At 44.1% G+C, this 20119-nt stretch overlaps 4 protein-coding genes across 5 annotated transcripts; 1 reads left to right on the top strand and 3 right to left on the bottom strand.

Moving 5' to 3' along the window:
• Positions 1–53: 53 nt before the first annotated feature.
• On the bottom strand, positions 54–4254 carry polr3d (polymerase (RNA) III (DNA directed) polypeptide D). Of its 2 annotated transcripts, none has more exons than XM_017417125.3 (9): positions 4088–4254; positions 3055–3248; positions 1794–1837; positions 1550–1704; positions 1322–1446; positions 1094–1253; positions 744–991; positions 508–660; positions 54–343 (listed from the first exon to the last, which is right to left on the bottom strand). In XM_017417125.3, exons 2-9 carry the CDS (start codon positions 3211–3213, stop codon positions 227–229), a joined length of 1161 nt encoding a protein of 386 aa, XP_017272614.1. In that variant the 5' UTR covers positions 3214–3248; positions 4088–4254; the 3' UTR covers positions 54–226. The 2 variants fall into 2 exon arrangements, with proteins under 2 accessions (XP_017272614.1, XP_017272613.1); XM_017417124.3 differs by having other exon boundaries at positions 3055–3214; positions 4088–4253.
• Positions 4255–6325: 2071 nt separating this feature from the next.
• LOC108236567 (phytanoyl-CoA hydroxylase-interacting protein) lies at positions 6326–12364 on the top strand. Its single transcript, XM_017417317.3, has 5 exons — positions 6326–6568; positions 8674–8853; positions 10802–10976; positions 11082–11199; positions 11292–12364. Exons 2-5 carry the CDS (start codon positions 8686–8688, stop codon positions 11836–11838), a joined length of 1008 nt encoding a protein of 335 aa, XP_017272806.1. The 5' UTR covers positions 6326–6568; positions 8674–8685; the 3' UTR covers positions 11839–12364.
• Positions 12365–12811: 447 nt separating this feature from the next.
• On the bottom strand, positions 12812–14251 carry zgc:77112 (uncharacterized protein LOC406459 homolog). Its single transcript, XM_025006159.2, has 3 exons — positions 14204–14251; positions 13989–14061; positions 12812–13828 (listed from the first exon to the last, which is right to left on the bottom strand). The coding sequence occupies exons 2-3, from the start codon at positions 14006–14008 to the stop codon at positions 12958–12960; spliced, it is 891 nt and encodes a 296-aa protein (XP_024861927.1). The 5' UTR covers positions 14009–14061; positions 14204–14251; the 3' UTR covers positions 12812–12957.
• A 583-nt stretch (positions 14252–14834) lies between these two features.
• gins4 (GINS complex subunit 4 (Sld5 homolog)) lies at positions 14835–19120 on the bottom strand. The gene is made up of 8 exons (XM_017417321.3): positions 18836–19120; positions 18658–18744; positions 17893–18006; positions 17699–17796; positions 17539–17627; positions 17370–17460; positions 17172–17276; positions 14835–16082 (listed from the first exon to the last, which is right to left on the bottom strand). Exons 1-7 carry the CDS (start codon positions 18917–18919, stop codon positions 17180–17182), a joined length of 660 nt encoding a protein of 219 aa, XP_017272810.1. The 5' UTR covers positions 18920–19120; the 3' UTR covers positions 14835–16082; positions 17172–17179.
• Positions 19121–20119: the final 999 nt, after the last annotated feature.

Raw genomic sequence — 20119 nt, 5'->3', positions numbered from 1 at the left:
AAAAAAAAACAGTGTAGTAACTTGGCATGCCTCCCAAACTTTGAATCATGACAGGACTATTGAAGACAAAACAAATCCTTTTATATTTATATTTAGTTTGTAAATGCAAAATTAAAACACAAATGGGTTTTTTTTTTGTTTTCTTCTGCTCGATGTTGGTTTCCAAAAGGAAAGCTGAAACAGTGACGGCCCATTATGTCAACAAGTGCCTCCTTCATTGTGAGCATTAAGCACTCTTCTCCAGCAGAGTCTCGAAGTCTGGGGAGCAGACTATTTTGTGTCTGACGTTTCCTAAAACGGTCAAGTTGCCCGTTTTTTCTTGTGACTGAACAGAGACCAGCTCCTGGAACGAAAAAGGGGGTAGTGAAGAAAAGTGTCAGAAATGTTGACAATTTAATAATGTAATAATGACTGCTGTTATGTGAGAGAGAAGACAATAAATAGTGGGGCAGCAGAGAAACCAATCCAATATCGAGACAAGGAGATCAGATTGTAGTGCTATTATACCTGAAGGAAAGAGCAGGATGTTCCCAGAGACACATCGAGCGTGACTTGTCCCAGAATGAGCTGCACCCGGCCGGACTTCCGCACCAGCATCTTCCCCACAAGACCTTCCCGTAGATCCTTCAGGTTGCAGCTGTTGTCTTCAGCCTCCTCTTCCTGTCGCAAATTCAATTACCGTTTACGCACACAGCCTACACAACGTCAAAGACTGAAATAATGAAACCCATCCTGTATCAAACCTGTGACTCTTTCTTCAGAAGCACAGACTGTCCGTCCTCGGACTGCACCTCGGTTTTCACGGGCCGGTGCTCCGTGGTGGGAGGCTGGCCAGGCAGCGAGTCGGGCAGCTGCATGAAGAGCAGCTCCTCTCCTCTGCTCAGACTCCATCGACGAAGCAGGTCAGGAAGAGCTTCGGGCTCAGGAAGAGGAGGAGGCCTGAAACTTGCTTCGGTCTTCTTTATTTCTACTTCCTCTGGCTCTTCTTTCACTGAAGACCAGGCCATTAACATAAAGACGGAGGGCTAAGCCAGTGGTTTGCATAAAAACAAAACAAAAAACACTCACTTAGGTACAACAATCTGCCATTTACCTTTCACTGCAGACTCCGTGAGCTCAGTGTCCTCCTCTGTCTTTTTAACTTTAAGGGCAGTGTCACTGAATTCCTCCTTGAATCCCCATCCTGACACAGCAAGAGGGAGCTGAACAGGGCAGCTCCTCTGCTCACTTCTCAGGTAGGGGTCATCTATGAACTATAAGAAGGTAATAAAACATTAGAGTATAGTTCGTTAAAAAGATGTCTGACAACTTCAGGACTCACGCTGTCCCGTTCCAGGTTGCGCAGAATCTCTTTCGTCTCCTCCTCCGTCTCCCTCTTCTCCTTTTTAATATTAATAATGGGGGAGGGTCCCGTGTTCGGGGTGTCCTTTTCATTCTCATAAGAACCTGAGGGTTATCGTTGGGTTTTTAAAATAAAGATACGGCACAAAGATGTCAATATTATTGTAAGTGTGCTTTCTTTTTTAAAAATAAAAAAGTGCTCCCTCACCTTTTCTTTTCATCATCATCTCTGCAGGGCCCTGCTCAAAAATCGAGTGCGACTGGATGATCTCCGGGCGACCGCGGCCCCTGCCTCGCTCCCTCGGGCCCCGGCCTCGCTCCCCGTCCCTCCGTTCCCGCCTCGGCCCGCCTTCGGCTTTCGGCCTGCCGCGACAGCCACAGAGGATCGTCAGGAACACAAATAAATGCCGGCAGAGACATTTCGGTTCACTTTAAGCCACTCGTGAACTTACTCCTCTTTGACTTTTCGGCCAATGATGTTGGGCGTGAACGTTTTCTGCAAAGTCGACAAGGTAAACGTCAGCGGTGATACAATCAGGTTTGTATATCTACGGTACAGACAAACAACTTCAGCTGTTAACCAGAAAGATTCAAGTTACAGTTAAATAATAAAGTACTTAAAGTAAAAACCTCAAGCTATATTTTCAGTGAATTCACATTCAAACTGAAGGATTAGGTCAGAAATGAAGGTTCTTTACACTACTGGAACTCATAAGTAATTTGACAAATTCAAGCAGCTGTAAATAAAATGTCCAGTTTCGTTTTTGTTTGCTCTGCCTACGTTTGACGTCAACATGTGCGAAGCAGCTCGGTTGGGTTGTGATCAGGAGACGAGCTGCTGCAGGCTACATCCAGTCTTTTAAACATCTCCTCTGCAGAGCCTTCAGCACCGACTTCTGAGTCATTTTTCATCAACACAATGAAGTGTCACCAGTCCCCTTTTCAGCGTTTGGAGGAATTTGAGCAGAGTGTATATCCACACACACACACACACATGCACACACACATCAGAATTGATTCAGCCTCTGTTACACCATGAATAAATGCCACTAGAAATAAAATATCACGATGTCTCCATGTGTGTAACAGATGATCAGGTATGCTTGGAATAATGATTCTCCCCTCTCCCTGACATTTTGTCTCAAGATAATCCCATTTCTTTATTTTTAATTTAAGTATGTGAATAAGTCAGGCTTTTGTAAACACTCCAAGCATGTCGTGTGCACTAGCATGTGTGCCATGGATGAAGGCGACGTCCGTCCCTTTTGGTAAACATCTTAAACAAATGGTGTGGAGCAAGTGTTCGGATAGATCACAGAGCTTTCTGCTCACATTATATTAGACGTTTCTTCAAACTGGTTGCACAGTAAAATGGCGGTTCCCAAACCTTTCCGCTTTAAACCCACAAAGTATCTGCAGAAACTCTGTGACACCCCCACTATTGCTGACTGAAGTGTTCAAACACTGTCAGTAAGCCATCATGGCAGAATAAATAACCATTAAAACTGTTTACAATCAGTTTATGAGTCCTGTTTTTTTCTTTCTGTGCTAAAAACAAACTGTCAGCAATCATTTTTAGGCTTCTTTTGAAATCTGGAGCTCATCTGAAGACCTCAAACTTCAGAGGTGGGGTCCCGACCCCAACTTTGGAAACTTCTACATTAAAATATCCCCTGAAAAACAGTCTGCTGACGGAGAGACACAGCAGATTACCTTCTTTACTCCACCCAGTGTGAGGTCTCGCGATCGCATCGAGGGGAGGCGGCCCGGACTGATGCCGGCCGATGGCCGACGGCCCACCATCAGTCCTACGTTAGCGCCGCCTCCAGGAGTCGACGGGCGTTGACCGCTGGCGTCACCTGAGTCCGCCATCCTGAAGTGAAGCAGAAACCAGGAGGTGTGGGCGACTACAAGAAAGACACAGATAGTTTCTCTGTTCTATGCCAAAATGTTTTCTCCTCTACCTGAGGTGGTTTTAGACTACAACTTTTACTAAACATCATTTCTTTAAATCGTATTCTGTTGAGTCATACCCAGCAAAATATGTTGTTTCAAATGTGTTCACTTTTACAAAAAAAACAGCTATTTAATATTCCTACTTATGATGGAAGTGATTTCTTCTTCATTGAATCCTGTTTTCTGTATGATACGTATTAGTAGTTAAACAAGGTAAATGGTAGTAATTGTGTCCTTTAAATTTTTGCCATTAAATTTATAGCTGTTATTTATTTTTAATATTTTAAAAATGGTTGAGAACCATTAGTTAACTGATTTTTAAACAAAATGATGTTAAAAATGACCAAACAGAACTCGTACTATGATTTTAGCTTTTAAAGATTGAGCAAAGTTTGCCAACACATAGAAATCGCCGCAGTCTGAGCCTTTATATCAAGGTAAAATGATGTTAACAAATGAGTTTACATTGGAAACGTACAGTAATTCGTGAATCTTGCATTATACGTTTGGATTCCCCAGAAAAACGAGGCTAGAACACAATAAGTTCTGGTGTTTCAGCTCAGACATGACGCAAAACCATGATGACAACTACTTCACAGATTTACTGATATTTATTTTCCACATTTCAACGATTATTTCTTATATAAAACTACTAATTCGCAGTTGAGTCCATAACAAACTTTCTAGCACGTGCGTGCAGATTTTACACCAAGCTACATGATCCTACAGCTGCAGTTTAATGCGCGGTTCAGATTAACAACAAATGTTTTAGCTCTCTGCTATCACTTACCTGATTGTTCCTCGGACGACTTCTGGAATTATTCAATTATTCTTATTATTTTTTTATCTTTAAAATATTTCACAGTCGGAAAATCATCACAGAGTTTACGCTAGTCCCGTCTCTGACACTAGGCACCGGTAGCGGACGACGCCATGACACTTCACTGCGTTGTTGTTCCGCTGTGACGTTACGGGGATCAGACCTGCGCAGAAAGATGCGCAGATCGTAGAATTGGCTCGACAACAAAACACACCACGGAGGACAGAAACATGCCACAGATTTCCTGTTTTTGTTTTTGTTTTAGATTTGCATAAATCGTTTTTACTGCAAATAAACACACATTAACATCTGTATAAATAATACATTTATTGCTTGGTAATCATGTTAATCAGCATGTTTAGATAGATAGATAGATAGATAGATAGATAGATAGATAGATAGATAGATAGATAGATAGATAGATAGATAGATAGATAGATAGATAGATAGATAGATAGATAGATAGATAGATAGATAGATAGATAGATAGATAGATAGATAGATAGATAGATAGATAGATAGAAAACAGAGGCGTGTGAGGACAAGACTGAAATAAGTGATCAGGTTTTTTTCCTAGAAAACTAAAATGCTGGTAAAGAAACAAAGAAACATGGAAATGTAAAAAATAATAATTCTGGTTGGATAAAAGAAATGGAATTTTAAAAGAATACTACCTATAGTTTATTGCTAATAAAACATTTTAGGGCAAACAGATATTTTCAGAAGAAAAGTTTTGCCAAGTCTAGCCTTAATTATTTAGGTCAAGAGAAGTTCTGACACTGCAACAACTCCAAACAACCTCCCATATCAACTGAACAACCCCAATGAAGCAAGGAATAAGAGCTTAAAAGCAAGAAAAAGAGTGTATGTAGAAACATATGATTAGACCACATTAAAGCCTTAACCATGTACGCATATGTGATGCATCATTGCATACAATGTAAACAAAAATGAACAAGTAGGTTTGCAAGTACAAATGGGAAAACCTCATAAAATATATTGCATTTAGTGAATTGTTTGAGTCTACAGCAGGCTACTCTACAGTGCAGTGGAGGCCACTGTCACAACAAGTAAACCAGTAATGTCTACGAACTGCAGAAAATTGTTCCTACATCACAGCTGAGATCAGTCGGTCTTATCTGAGCACACCGAAGTCGCTCTCTCCTGACAGAAAAACTTCACTTTCCCTCTGGAGCTCAGAGGGTTACCGGGGACGGCCTGTCACGCTCTGACTAATGATGGATGACTGCAGTTTAATTACACTTTGAGGAATAATTTATCTTCACTTGGCTGAAAACAAAACGAGGCTTTTCTCGTTCTGGCGTATGTGGGGTAGGAGGGTGGCAATGTATCATGGTCACTCTGTGATTGCAGACATTATGTGTTTATGAGAGAGCTGCACCCTCGCCACCCCAATGTTATCTCTCTTTACCGTCGTGCTCGTGCTCATTGTTTTAGCTGCAGATTACTGCAATAATCTGATTAAGATTTCCTTAATCTCTAATGGAATCTGATACAAAGTTGCTCCATGAGGTTAAACCAGAGAGAGAGAGAGGAAAAAAAAGCATTCTCCTGAAAATTAATGCCAGAGGAAATCTGCTTACTTTGGACTTACATCGTGGCATCCCTCGCCTCCGGATAGTCTGTGGGGGGAGAGAAGCCCTGTGGAGCTGGTCCATATGGCATAACAGTTGTCACATGTATATTTCTGAGGTCTTGATGGTGCTCTGTGTAATCTGCTGGAGCCTAATGTCTTTGGGATGTGGTGGTAGAGCATGTCAAAATGTTTGTTGTTGTTTTGTTTTGGGGTTGTTTTTTTTCCCCCTCCCCCCTCCCCTCTCTCCTCCTTTACACTTTCAGCATCACCATATTTGAGAGTTGACATTTATGCAAGAAGTCAAGTGTTAAGACTCCATTAGAGTGTGTGAGGGATGCTGCGCCTCGGGACAGATTCAGCGCCATGTGATGTGTTGTGTGCGGCTGGCTGGCGAAGCGGTGATGCTGATGGGGTTGACACTGTGATCACATTTCACTTAGAAAAGTCGCATTTATAAAAAATATATATATATATTTTGTATCTTTTTTTCTCTCTCTCTCTTTCATTCATCCTGTCTTTTTGTGGCTGAGTCCAGTAAACACCATGCAGCAGAGATCAGAGGAAAAAAAAAGAAAAAAAATCAGATTGGGAGGAGGAGGAGGAGAGGAGGGGAGGGGAGGATGGCAGGGGGGGAAGGTGGGGGTTAGTCTGTTTGTGTGATACGGAGAGGAACGGTTTCGGAGGAAGGAGAGAGAAAGAGGCTTCAGTGTGTTCGCTTCACCTCCTGTGATCAGTTTTCCTTGGAGATTCGTCTTCGGCAGCATCAGTGGAGGCAAGGAGGAAGGAGCGAGAAGAAGAAGAGGAAGAAAGTGCAGTTCAGAGCTGCTGTATCCTTCTCCCATCACCTCCAACAAGTAAGTGATGCTCCTAAATAATTATTGCTCATTGATGCTTCAGACAGCAGCAGTTTAAACCCCTGGGATTCTTCCTGTATGTGGCTGAACTTTTTATTTCTCCAGAACAATCCTGTGGATTGATCTTGTCACGTTGCCTTTGGGCATCTATCTGTGGATGATAAATCGGCTGAAAACTGTTGATTTAGTGATATTAAATGAGTTTGACCCGCATGTTGTTTGATTTGTTTCTTTCTAACTTTGAGAATTACATCTTGCCTCTCTGTCTCTTGTTGTTTTCGTTCAGCTGTAGACAGATTACCGTATTGACACTCTCTCATTAATGCTCTTTCAAATTGCACTGAAAATCCTACCGCTTCATACAGTTTTCACATTAAATCTCCTCCAACAGCTTCTTTATTCACTTCGCTGAGCCGATCGTTTGGTGTTCTCAGCTTGATATTTCAAACACTAGCTCCGACTTTTCCTCTTCCCTTTTATCTAGATGTGAGAGTGTGTTTTACTGTAGTTCTCTATTTCCGCATGTATCACTGCAGCATATTTGTGTGTGGTGTTTTTTTTGTTTTTTTTTGGTGCATGCATGTTTGCCTAAATTATGATTTATGATGGCAGAACTCATTATAATTATCAGTTACCACCAGCTGCCTTATTTGGAACAGCTGTCTATCATAGCACAGTGGAGATAATTAGCTCCAGTTTCTTCTCTCTCACTCATTGCTAAATGAGGGCAGTGGGATTGTGCGAATGATACTGAGACCTGCATTTGAACTGTGTTCAGATCCAATCCAAAGCTATGGCGCCAACCCACAGAGGTGTGGGGGCTTTGAGGAGGGGGTGGGGGGGCTTTGATGCCCTGTCCTGGGAGGATCTGCTTTTGCCCCAGTTTCTGTTGCCGGAAAAGACTTCGAGGTTAGAAAGGAGAGCAGCAGCTGGAAAAACTGCCTCATGGAGACGCACGTGACGAAGGAGCTCTCTCTATCTCGCTTTCTCTCCTCTGCACAGTTCCCCCATCGACCCCCTCCGTGTGAACAAGCTATATCACAAATTTCACAGTTCACGGGCTTTAATGAGCTGATGCAGGCTGTCCATCATCCTGACTGCAGAGCTCCTTAGCAGAACCCAGCGGTCAGAGAACTGACTCCGCTGTATGCCCGGGCATGTGCAGGATCACACAAGCAACAAAAAGAAGTGTGCTATTCTTAGCCGCTTCTTTGAATATGTGGAAAAGGAGGCTCTTAATGGGAAGGGGGAAATGTTGTGTGCTGCTTTGGTCTCAAGGTGTTCAGAGACAGATGGAGGAAAATCAGAAGAAAACTCCAGAGAAATCGTCGTCTTGGAGAACAACCTGACCCTGGTGCATCTGCTGAAGGCACTCCCCATCAGTTAGGAGCTAATGAAACAAAACACAAACTGACCAGCAGACTGCCCCCTCCAGCACTGAGGCTGTGTGCAGCCACCTGAATCGAACTGCTGACAGGGAGAAAGAAAGATATGATCACACATCACCTGCAGCTGCTAAACCCTGCTGATTTCCACCTGAACACTAAAGCAGCTTGAACCCATTGCTCAGGTTCTGCTATTTCCAGCAAATCAAAAAAAAAAAAAAAGTGAGGGGTGGGCAGAAATGTTTAATGAGTTTCCAGTTGTTTAATTGCTGCTGACACGTGCAGAAGCATGCCTGTTTGTGGCCACTTCCCTGAAAATCCCAGGAGGAGACAGGGAGGGAGGCTGCTGATGTGCGGTTGCTTAGAGACTGCTGGAGGTGGATTATGAAATGCAGAAGCAAAACAGAGGCTAGTCACTCAGCTGGGAGCGTACCAAGTTGTGTAATGACGGGAAGTGTCAGTTGAGGGCAAGGAAAGGGAGGTGGAGTGGGAAAAAAATGCGTTAGGAGAGTGAATAAAAAAGCTGTCACACGAACCCCGTGACGAGCCGTTCATTCAGTTCTGTCTGGAGTGAGTTCACCCGTGGTGTTTTTTGTGACCATCTTTAAGTAGATTTAGCCCGTATCAGGTGCCTCCGAGCTCCTGCCATTTGTCCGTGTGTGTCTGTGTTTATGCTCTCTCTCTTTTTCTCCCCTCTCACCTCTAACTCTCTGACGGCAGACGACAGCCGAGATGAACGCCCCCCTTTCCATGCCGTGCAACATCAAGATCTGTGAGGTGACCTGCGACTCCTTCCGCATCATGTGGGACATGACCCCAGAGGACTCCGCCAGGGCCACGCACTTCTTCATTGACCTGAGCCGCAAACAGAACAGGGACCCCAACCGCTTCAAACACAGGGTCTGAAAACAGCTGAGCATGATCTCATCCTCTCCCCGTGGGACATCTGCTCTCCTCTGTGCCATCTATTCCTGATTCACACTGTTTTTCACAACCGTAAAAAAAGAAAGGGTTCTATAGAAGCTGTATGCCTGAGCGAGACAGGAAAACATGCCTTATTGAGTCAAATCCTGCTGTATTAACACCTGTATGACATTGTGATGTTCTGCCTTGTTGAGAACTGAAAATAAATGCAGTGCAGTTGCGCCCTTTCAGTCACTTCCAATCCGAGCGAAAAGGAAAACAGTCAACATCCTCGGGCTGGTGACTCAGTTGGGCATTGTTTTTTTTTTTGTTTTTTTTTCAAGTGGACATCGCCAAACTGTTTTGAACTTACTGAAAGTGAAGCGGTGGTTCAGATCCTTAGAAGCAGGGTTCTGTGGATGGGGTTAGGAGTGTTTGATATTTTACCTGTTGCAGATAGCTATTCGAACGAGCTCAGTTTGGAGAAACAGAATTTAATTCTGACCCGGTCCACAAGCTAATGTTTGAGCCAGTTTGAGCGGGCCCAAATTAAAAGTGGATCGCTCCCATCTTAAAACAACTCCAATCTGCAAAGATTCACAGCAGCTCATGGAAACAGTTTTATATTCCTGTCAGTTTTGTATTCTGTTGTTATTTACAAGCACAGTGGGACTTCTTGGGCAAAAATATGGAAATATGAGGAAATATCATATTTATGCTGGAATAACAGTTGAATGCAAACTTGATAGTGGTGTAAAAATATTTCATATAAAATATGATACAACATTTTGAACTTATAAAGTGATCAGACTAACTTTAACATGTCAATCTAGTCAGAATTTAACTCTGTTTCTCTAATCTAAGATCATTCAAAAACTATCTACAACAGGTAAGATCTTAACTGTTCATATCCTTTCCACAGAACCCTACTTCGGATGGTCTGAAGTAGTTCTTAAAGCTATAAGAAATCCTGTTTCGTTAAAAAAAAAAAGGCATAAAACACAACAAAAACACTATTTTCCACTTTTTCTTCATTAATAAATTAATTTGCCAAAGCCTTTTAATGCCAAGCTGTTAATCCAGTTTTTTATTTATTATTTACCTAAGAGCTGTTTTCTGTCTGTAGTCCCTGGATCTGCACGGAAATTAATTAATCAGCAAATGGCAGCGTGCTAACGAGCTGGACTAAAATAAACATTACTCCTGCTCTACTTCAACACGTTTGCGCTTTTGTCGCGTGAACAGAAGAAACATTTATAAAAGCACTGCAGTTACGTTTGACAGTCTGACCGATTAAACGAGTTTCTTTTAGCTCTCAGTTGTTGTGGTGCAACCTTTTAGCTCGCTCGCTTGCTGCTAAAATGAGTCAAAATCATAAAACAGTAACGGCTTTGACTTTTCTCTTCTTTCAGTTTCCTGTTAATCCTCTTATTTCTTTTCAAGCGAACACTGTACTCTGAAGAAATGTCCATGTATAAAAATAATAACAAAAAAAATGACAGGCTTCTTTTTCAGATAGAAGTAACCGACAGGAATCAGAGCTCACTGTTTCAGCCTGGGTTTAGAACAAAATTAAAAAAGGGGCTTTAATGGAGTCATGGCCTGAATTGAAGTGAGTTAGATGTTTCTGAATTGAGGTGATATTCTCCCTCAAAGAGCCACATAAAGTGGCACAAATAAATATCATCAGATATGTTGCCATGTGAGCCTCTCATTAGCAACGATTGGCCAAAACAAAGCTGCTGCTTTGATAAGATCTATCCTTCTTACAGCAGCTTAGGTTGGAAAATATAAAATATCACGCAAACACAGCTAAGTTTATGGAGGGAAATCACTGCTCTAAGGGTTTTTTCTCGTAGTGAAGTTATTTAAACACACACAGTAGCCCTGTTCTAACCTTGCATCCCGACCCTGACGTCACCTTTTTTGGTGCTTTATCGTTCAGGATGTGCCAACGAAGCTGGTGGCCAAGGCTGTGCCTCTGCCCATGGCGGTTAGGGGACACTGGTTCCTCAGCCCGCGGACTGAGTACTGCGTTGCTGTTCAAACGGCCGTCAAGCAGTCAGACGGCGACTACCTGGTGTCAGAGTGGAGCCAGGTGGTGGAGTTCTGCACTGGAGGTAAGACTTCGAAAAACAAAATGGCTAAAGCGAGACCGAAAACCGAACGTGGACAGCTCAGTAGCTACTGACATTTGCACCTGGTCTTCTAATTTACCTTTGCAGACTACGCCATGGAGCACCTGCAGCAACTTCTTGACAAGGCCAAGGGCTCTGCGGGGCGGCTGCTGAAGTTCTCTGTGTTCTACCGCAACCAGCACCCAGACTACTTTGACTATGTCAGGTTGGTGCTGTTTTCCTGTCTTTTTTTTGTTTTTTTATTCCATTAAAGCTCACATGAGTTAACGGCAATTCCCCCCCCCCCCCTTGAATTAGGAGGGAATGTGGGGGACTGATGCGTCCAGCTCTGAAAGACAACAGCGGGAGTCACGGCTCCCCAATCAACGGGAAGCTGCACGGCATCTTCTTCAGCTGCAACACAGAGTTCGATACGGGGCTCCCTCCCAAAGACTCCCCCTACGGGCCGCTGCGGTTCCAGCTCCCGGCTGGCCACCTGCTGAACCCGAACATCTGCCTGTACTTCGCAGACTTCTACTGCATGTACACAGCCTACCACTACGTGGTGCTGGTTCTGGCTCCGGTCGGCACGGAAGGGGACGCGTTCTGTCGCACCCGCCTGCCGATGCTGGACTTGACCTCGAACCCCTTCCTGACCAACGCCGGCCCGCAGAGGCAGGGGGACGAGCCTGTGTTCTGCCACGCCAGCGACGTCATCCTGGAGGTGCTGTTCACGGAGCCGGTTCGTCTGGATCAGGGCGCCGTGGAGCAGATCAGCGGGCACCACCAGCTCATGAGCCTGACCACGGCCAACGCCAAGAAAGACCCGAGCTGCAAGGTGTGCAACATCAGCGTGGGGCGCTGAGAGGCACGCAGACGCAGGACAGATGTGATGCTGAGGCTGTAGACGATAAGCTGGACGGGACATGGGATTTATCGAAGCTGCTTTCCACCCAGGAGCGCAGGCCCTGTGTATAAACAGTTTTGGTGGGCCCCCATGCTCACTTTCCTGCATATTTTCAAAACCCTTTTCATTCCAGGCTTTTTGAGGGCCCCTCCCTGCAGTGAGCTCTGGGTAAACAATACCCTTTCCTCACCAAGTCCTACGACCCTGTTTCCACCTTCCGTCCTGCCTGAATTAGAAAAGTGTGTGTGTTTGTCTTTTGTATACAGTATATTTAGCTTCCTCGAACAACACACAACTATTATGATCATAGCCGGAGAAAACAGTGAAGCCTATACGAAACCGCTGTGTGGATTCAAAAGAAAGTAATTCCTACTTGCTGAGATTTAGGTGCTCTCTTTAACTGTCTTCATGATGTTTTCTCTCCTTTGTCCGTTCACTTATATTTGTCTTTGGAAAAAAAAAAAAAAAAAAGCATGATGGATAATGCAGCTATTTTTTATACCTCTAATACGTTTATATAAAATCCCTGCTTGATTTCCTGCCACCTGACCAAAAACTGCCAAAGATCTTGACTCCGGTCTGCAGCATCCATTCCAAACAGTAAACATTAACTCCATAGTATTAATTATACTTAAAAATGACAGGGAAATGCAAGAAAAAAGTCGTGGTGTTCGAATTAGGCGAAGGGACACATCTCAGATCAGTTTCCTGCAGCAACTGTGACGTCCGGCTCAACTAAGATTAGCCTCTTTCCTGCTTTGGCGGCCACTGTTGGTGCCTGCCCAGTGATCTCTGACCTATGTGGTAATACTAGCAATGCCCACAGCGAAAGGGTTCCCTTCCCCGATGTGGGATAATAACTCATAAGCCTCAGACTGGCCCAAAATATGGGACACAACACCAGAGGGTGGAGTAAAAGACTACAGCAGACTGCAAAAGAAGAAATGAGGTTTATTTAAAAGCACAAGGTGCAATTGAAGGAAAACAACAAAAAGGAACAGCTTTAGAGTAAAAATCAACAGACACTATCCTAACCTGTACGTACAATGAAAACAGCAACCTTTCCCTGGTTGTTAGTCATGACCTTTCACTTAGATTTTCCCCGTGGTGGAGGTGTGAGCTCACACATACCAGGATGCTGTAATTCTGCCCATTGTTGTTGTCCCAGAATGGCTCGCTCTGCCCACCAGGCAAATACATCAAGCAGAACTCGATCTTCCTCTTGGCATCGAGGATTTTGGGAATGGCTACGTCGAATTCAAAGATGTCCGTCTGAGGCCCCCCGAAGCGCTTCTGCAGGTACAGGCAGGGCACGTCCCTGTAGCTGCCCCAAGAGTCGAAGGTGATGCGTACGCGCACGTCCTTCTGTAAGCAGAGGTTCCTGACCCGCACGGTGCCCTGGAGGGCCTGCTCGGTGACGGTGCAGCTCTCCAGGGTCACCATGCTCTCTGCCAGCTTGGCGCGAAACGCCTGGAAGTCCACCGAGGGCTGCGGGAAGCCCAGCTTGAGCCGCGTTCCCGGGCAGCAGGTGCTGACGGTGCAGCTGTAGCCGTCGCCCGTCATGCCTCCCAAGCCCTGCAGCGAGGGCAGCGGGCCGAGCTCGGGCTGACCCTCCTCCTCGGAGAACACTCGCACGGCTGCGAGGGAGAACCCCAGCGAGTCTGCGAACACCACACGCCTGGCCTGGCTCGGCATCAGAACGCCGCCATCATCGTCGTCGCCGTCCAAGGCGTCGAAGAAAGGCGAGAAGGTGCGGCTCAGGTGACTCGTGACGTCGGCGCACGGCTGCTCTGAAACCGGAGAACGGATGCAGGGCCGCAGGGGCTTCAGGATTGGGACCCACACATGAGGGCAGAGGTGCTTTCGCTGGTTCAAGCACAGCCTGACGGCGATCTCCACGAGCCCGGCTGTCTGGGCCATGGACCCCAGGCCAACCAACGACGGGACACTTGCAACGAAAAGCAAACAGTGATTTCAAGAGACTGCTGCCTTGGGTGTGCCGTTTACACTGGCTAAGGTCATGTTTCTCAGGTGTGTTAGGAAATGCATCTCAAAACCAGCAAGATAACTGACGCCCCCCCAGCAGCAGAATCACACACTTCTCTTACGTTGCACCGGACATCTCCATGCTGATAGTCCTGGCAGGAATTTTGATCCCTCAGCGTTTTTTTTTTCTTTTTTCTGGAGTTTGCAGAGAAACAACAAGCCAGAAACACCACAGACGCGTTCGTTAGAACATGGCAACACTTTTGTTCGGTCCACTCGTTAACTTTTGTGTGAAATTTATGCAAGAGAAATTAAAAAAATATATTTAAAAACTCACAAAAACCGCAGCTGTTTTAAGGTGCAGAATCACCCGAAACAAACTCCCGTAAGCTGCATAACCTGATCTAACCTCGTATTTATAGCAGCTCATTTATGATGTCACGATGTTAGCTCCTCCCACTTATGTCTCCTGACCAATCAGCCAAGAGGTTTATTATTCGACTTCCTTCCCATAACGTTGAAATCTGCCTGATCTTCCAACTATTTAAAGGCAACATTCTTTAGTTTTAACTCATGTGATGTTTTTTTTTCTTATGATTGTCTTTGATTTCAATTTTAAAAAATAAATAAACAAATAAAACAAAACAAACGCAGACTGGTATGACGATTGGAGTGAAACCCTGCCTTGTGTTGATGTGTTGGAGGGAGCGCACGAGGCTCGGGTTTCCTGTGTAATCTGACTCTGCTTTATGGAAAACATCCCGGCCATCCAGAGCTCTATTCCCGGACCTGTCAGTATCCACCAATCCTGCGGGGTCTTGAGCGGAGCCTCTGCTGGCCGGCCTTGTCTGAAAGCATGTGATGCTGAGGCAGGCCGGGTTACAAACAAGCCCCGGCAGGCAACAGTTACATTACACACGTCCTCCACGGAGTTCTCAGGCTGACTGGGATGCATTTGGACATGAAATAAAAGCCGGCATTTTGATTTGAGGGTTTGTCAAGCAGTTAGTGCCTATCTAATGTAACACTGGAGAGATTTCGATGAAACTCTCAGGGTTGTCTCCAAAGTTTTAGGCAAAGATGTTAAGCAACGTGTCGTTCTCGAATTATTTGTTGGGAACCACGCTCAGCCACTACCACACCAAATTTTAGCTCAATATCTGTAAAACTGGCTGAGTTTTAGTCATGTTTGGGTCTGCAAAGATTGTGGCGGCCATCTTGAATCAGGTTTAGACCAACCCAGTGACGACTTTCTGAAACATGTCCATCACCTGCTTATCATCTGAAGGTTTCATTTAGCTAAACAACAACAAAAATCATATTTTTGACAGAGAAAAGAAGCATTCTTTAATTTTCAAACACTTTAATATGTAAAATTCAACCTCATCTCTAATTGCTGCTCTCTGTATCAGCCTTCAGTCTGATTTTGTTTTAAGTTAGATAATAAAGACTCTGTACAAGTCTGTTTTCCAAACACCAAGTTCTTTGCTTAGATACGAGCTGGATAAGCAGCACGGGCCGAGATAACAAACAGTATGCTGATATCAGATCTGTTCAGATAAGCCCACACTCCCTCTCTCTCTCTTCGTCTCTGCTTTTTATTAGTTCCAATTACCGAGCAATTTGTGTTCAGGCAAACAATCAGCACTGATTGCACCCTCTGAAACTCTTGCATAACAACGCGGCGGTAATTACAGCTCACAGAAGACAGCGTTCGTCCCGTGCATCCTTCGAAACTACGATTACACATTTGGTATTCGCATGAACAGCCGTCTTCCACACGAACATATGCACTGAAAAAGTGACGGGAGCGCTGATGCCAAGTGAACTGATAACGCTGCCCCTGCAGGTCGTCTCGTCGCTGAGCCGTGGCTGATTTGATACAATGATAAAAAAATACATAATGAAAAAAAAAGAATGTGTTAAATCACGTCACGAACAACGGCAGACAATGCATCCCACCCCTCCACACATCAGCTGTGATATGATCACAAGAAGATCCAAAAATAACATCGCAGCGCTGCAAAAGCTGGTCGGTCCACGACCTTCACGTTTGAAGCCACGGATGCGTCTCGCATCCTCGTCACGCAAAGTTAGTCTTTATTCCAGGTGACAGCGAGGACGTGCTTCATGTTTCCCGCTGTGATCTCTGCAGAGAAATCTGCCCCTTTCTCTGCGACAGCACTGGCAGAAATCAGGCAAACACGCCAACAAACCTGCAACATGAAACAAAACACTGAGTTAGCCAGACCAAATTAGAACCTGGAGTTATTACCAATTATGCTTCCTTGAACAAGTCAGGATTGGTCTGTGGACTGTACAAAACATCTTCATTACATTTAATACACAAAAATCGTTCTCAGATATTAGGATTTCACCTGATCAGTTCTGCCTGTTTTGAGCTCATTTCAGAATGAGCCGTTTAAGGGCTACTTGACTTTTATGCAAATAAGCTGCTGTTGGCCACGCCCCCAACTCAGGGTCCCTTCTCAAAACATAAAAACCCTCTGAAGGATTAAACGCTGTGGATCTGACACATTTATATCATTATTAATTCAAACTCTGAGGAATCTGACTTTGGGACAGTGGCAATCAGCAGTCCGAAACCCGACTGGTAGCAGGTTAGGTCAGCGGCAGTACATGCAGCCGACAACAGAACATTTTCCTTTTCCGGCAGTAAAACCAGCAGAACTAAGGTGAAGGTCTTCTTGTAATGAAGTGGGTGGAGCTCCACTTGGGTTGCTAAGTGAGGGGCTGGGCTCGGCTTGGGGTTGCTAGGTAACGGGGATTGTGACGCAACAATCCAGAGGTTTTGAAACAGGTTGTTTTGCAGACACCAGGAAACATTTACTTATTGTTAAAAAAGGGGCTGGGTGATTTTTTTTTGCGCTTGGACTATTTCTAGAAGCAGTAGATACCCAAGTGCAAGTATAAAAACGTGCAAAAAGGGATTTTTTTTTATAATAGGTCCCCTTTAAGTAAAACAACACAATTGGTATATGGCAAACAAAGAATATGTGTTTTTCTTTGTTGCCATGAGATACAACAGTTTGGAGCTAAAAATACATCTGGATTTTATTGCAAACCTTCTGTAACATCTGGAGAGATAATTCAGCAAATGTATAAAGAAGAGAGGTTGATGCTACGTTGCTGAGAAAAACAACTTGATGCTGAGGCTCATTCCTGAGGCTCATTGCTGAGGCTCATTCCTGAGGCTCATTGCTGAGGCTCGTTGCTGAGGTTCGTTGCTGAGACTCCTTGCTGAGACTCCTTGCTGAGACTCCTTGCTGAGACTCCTTGCTTACCTCAGGGTTCAAATGAGCTGAACGGCTCCACTGTAAACGAGCGGCGCTATGGTCCGATACCGCATCAAGTGCTGGGAGCCCTCCTCAAGGTCCACGACGTACTCTCTGACAGGAGAGACGGGACATTTTTCAAATGAAATGTATGACTGCCACCTTCTGGGAACTACGCTGAACAACCCGCTCAGGAGAAACGAGTACCTCTGATCGTCCGTTTCAGGCTCAACGAAAATGTTCTCCTGTCTCTCCTTCACTTGCAGAAAAACGAAGGAGTCCAAGCAGGGCTCGGGCACTGGGACGAAAAAAAAAAGGATTCAGTCAATCAGCACAAGCCTGACTTGCAACAGATGCAATAAAAGGTAGACTTTACCTGCTTTGAGCAGATCCACAGCCTGTAAGTTGGGCGGCATGCGTTTCAGCGCTACAGCCTTTAGGTAGGTTTCTGTGTTGGCATAGTACCTGCACGCAACAATCAACATGGTTTTTCTCTTTAGAACTTCAGAAAACGAGCATCAGCCGTCTGCACTCACTCTTTGGCAAAGGCAAACTCCTCGGGAGAAAGCAGAGACGGCTGCCCCTCGGCTCGAGACTTTTCTTTTTCCAGGACGTGAGGGAAAAACTTTTCAATCTAGACAAAGACAACAAAAAGGAGGAAATTTCAAAATCAAACGCACAAAAAGAGAGACCTCGCAGAGCTCCCCGTTAGCCCGTCAGCCTGACTGACCTTCTGCAGACGGGAACGCAGGTAGCTGCTGAGGACAAAACGAATCCTGTCTATTTCCATGCGGTGGACGCTGGCCTTGGCGTCGCCTTTCTTCACCCGCTGCAAGTTGGACTCCTGTTGGGGGAAACAGCACACCAAACATAAACAAGAAAAGTGTTGCAGTATTGTCCAAAATTTTGATGTAACTATTTAAATCAAAACATATTTAGGTGCCTAAAGAGTCAAATGATAGCTTCAGATGTTTAAGTAAAAACTTGCACAGATCAGTCTGAATATCACCTGTTAAATCAATTCTTTTTATCATATATTTTTTAAATTTTCTGCTACATGTATAGTGAATATTTTGGGGATCTAGTTTAAAGGAGGTAAGGTGGAACAACCAGCTTGAGCTCTTGGATATTACTTATTTTCTTTATGATTTACAGTCTAAGGAATTACCACTTTCACAAAGAGGGGGAATGTAATTATAGCCCATTTATTAAAAAGGATACTACTTATTTTTAATTTTACTTTATAAACACTTCACTGTATGCAAAAGTATTGCTTGATCTTTGTTTTTTAATCAACCCAAGATATAAAATGGGGCTAAAATCAGCTAACTTATCAAATATGTACCAACACAACACTGATCAGAGGGTAAAACTGGTTTTAGTTCAGACTAATATTCATCTTTTGTAACTCCTTCTGTGTTATGGAGCTACAAGCTTTCATTTCTCTAAAGACAGGTCAGCGGTGAGACGTATGTGTGTGTGTGTGTGTGGTCACCATATGGGTCAGCTGCTCCATCACACACTCCACCACCTCCGACCTGTTCTCCAGCAGCTCCGGGGAGAACTTCTCATTCAGCCAGGCCTGCGAGTCACACACACAAACACGACTATGGGCGGACAGGACATTTAAAGGGACACCGAAGAGCGGGGTAAACACGGAACCGTGGGCTCACTTCTTCCAGCTTCGAGATCAGCTCCGCCGGCGTCATGACGTCCTCCTCCTGGCTGACGCAGTCATCTGACAAAGAGTCCGACATACTTTCGTTTTCTCAACTACGTTGACTAAAACGGCTCCTTTTTTAACTAAACGTGTCGCTGGGGCTTCAAACAACAATACTCAGACGAAGAAATACGATTAAATGTCCCGGGAAGACGACTGCGAACTCCTCCGCAGCTTCAGCTTCAGCTCCGCTCTTGAGTATTCGCGCCACCGGAGTTCTCGCGAGAGTTACGGAAGGTCCGCGACAATGACTTATATGTTCATACAGTTGTTCATACGCTCATATAAGTCATTGGTCCGCGAACTAGCTGGGTTGCCAGATAGGAAATGACGAAATATCGTGCTGTCGCTTTAAAATGACCGTATTTTCACGAATATTTCCCAATGTTGTTTTAAGTTTTCTTGATTTTTTTGTAACTATATTTCAGTACTTTTATTAAATTTTGCAAAAGCACATCTCTATTCATTATTGTGATTATGTAACAGAACGGGAGGACAATCCGGGGGATGTAGTTTTTCATCCATAAAGGCAGTATTATCATTTATTACAAATCGTAGCGAAATTAACGATTTACCTTCATGGCACAGACATTCACAAAACCTTAACTTTTAGGCCGTATTTAGTTCAACTCGAAAATAAATATTCACCACGAGCTCCAGGCTGATGTCAATAAAATCATCACTTGATCCACTCCCTTTGTTTGTGTTAGATACAGTATTTTATGATGGAATAATTACCTTGTAACAGCAGTCATTATTAAAAAGGTCTTGAAAAGAAAATACAGTAAAAACTGTCAAGATGCACATAAAACCTTTATTGTTATATCTGACAGCGCCTTACTGTTTCATGACACCTTGACCTCTAATGTTGGTGGGGGTTTTTTACCCTTTGTTTCATGCAACTGCAATGTTGAAGGTCGGCCAGCAGATGGCGCCACACTAACGTGCATCAAATGCTTCCAAACGCTGACCCATTTCTACACAACCTCTTCATTTTGTGCTCACTGAACTACAAAACCACCAGTGTTTTTCTAGTTCAGTGAGCTTGTGCCAGTTGAAAAGTTGTTTTCTCAGTTTTTCTTTTTATTTACAGGTGCTGGTCATAAAATTAGAATATCATGAAAAAGTAGATTGATTTCAGTAATTCCATTTAAAAAGTGAAACTTGTATATTATATTCATACATTACATACAAACTCATATATTTCAAATGTTTATTTCGTTTAATTTTGATGATT

Source organism: Kryptolebias marmoratus, linkage group LG1 (assembly GCF_001649575.2).
Source record: "Kryptolebias marmoratus isolate JLee-2015 linkage group LG1, ASM164957v2, whole genome shotgun sequence".
NCBI classification, from domain to species: domain Eukaryota; kingdom Metazoa; phylum Chordata; class Actinopteri; order Cyprinodontiformes; family Rivulidae; genus Kryptolebias; species Kryptolebias marmoratus.
Note: the sequence above shows the minus strand (reverse complement) of the source record. Positions and strands in the feature narration are given on the sequence as shown.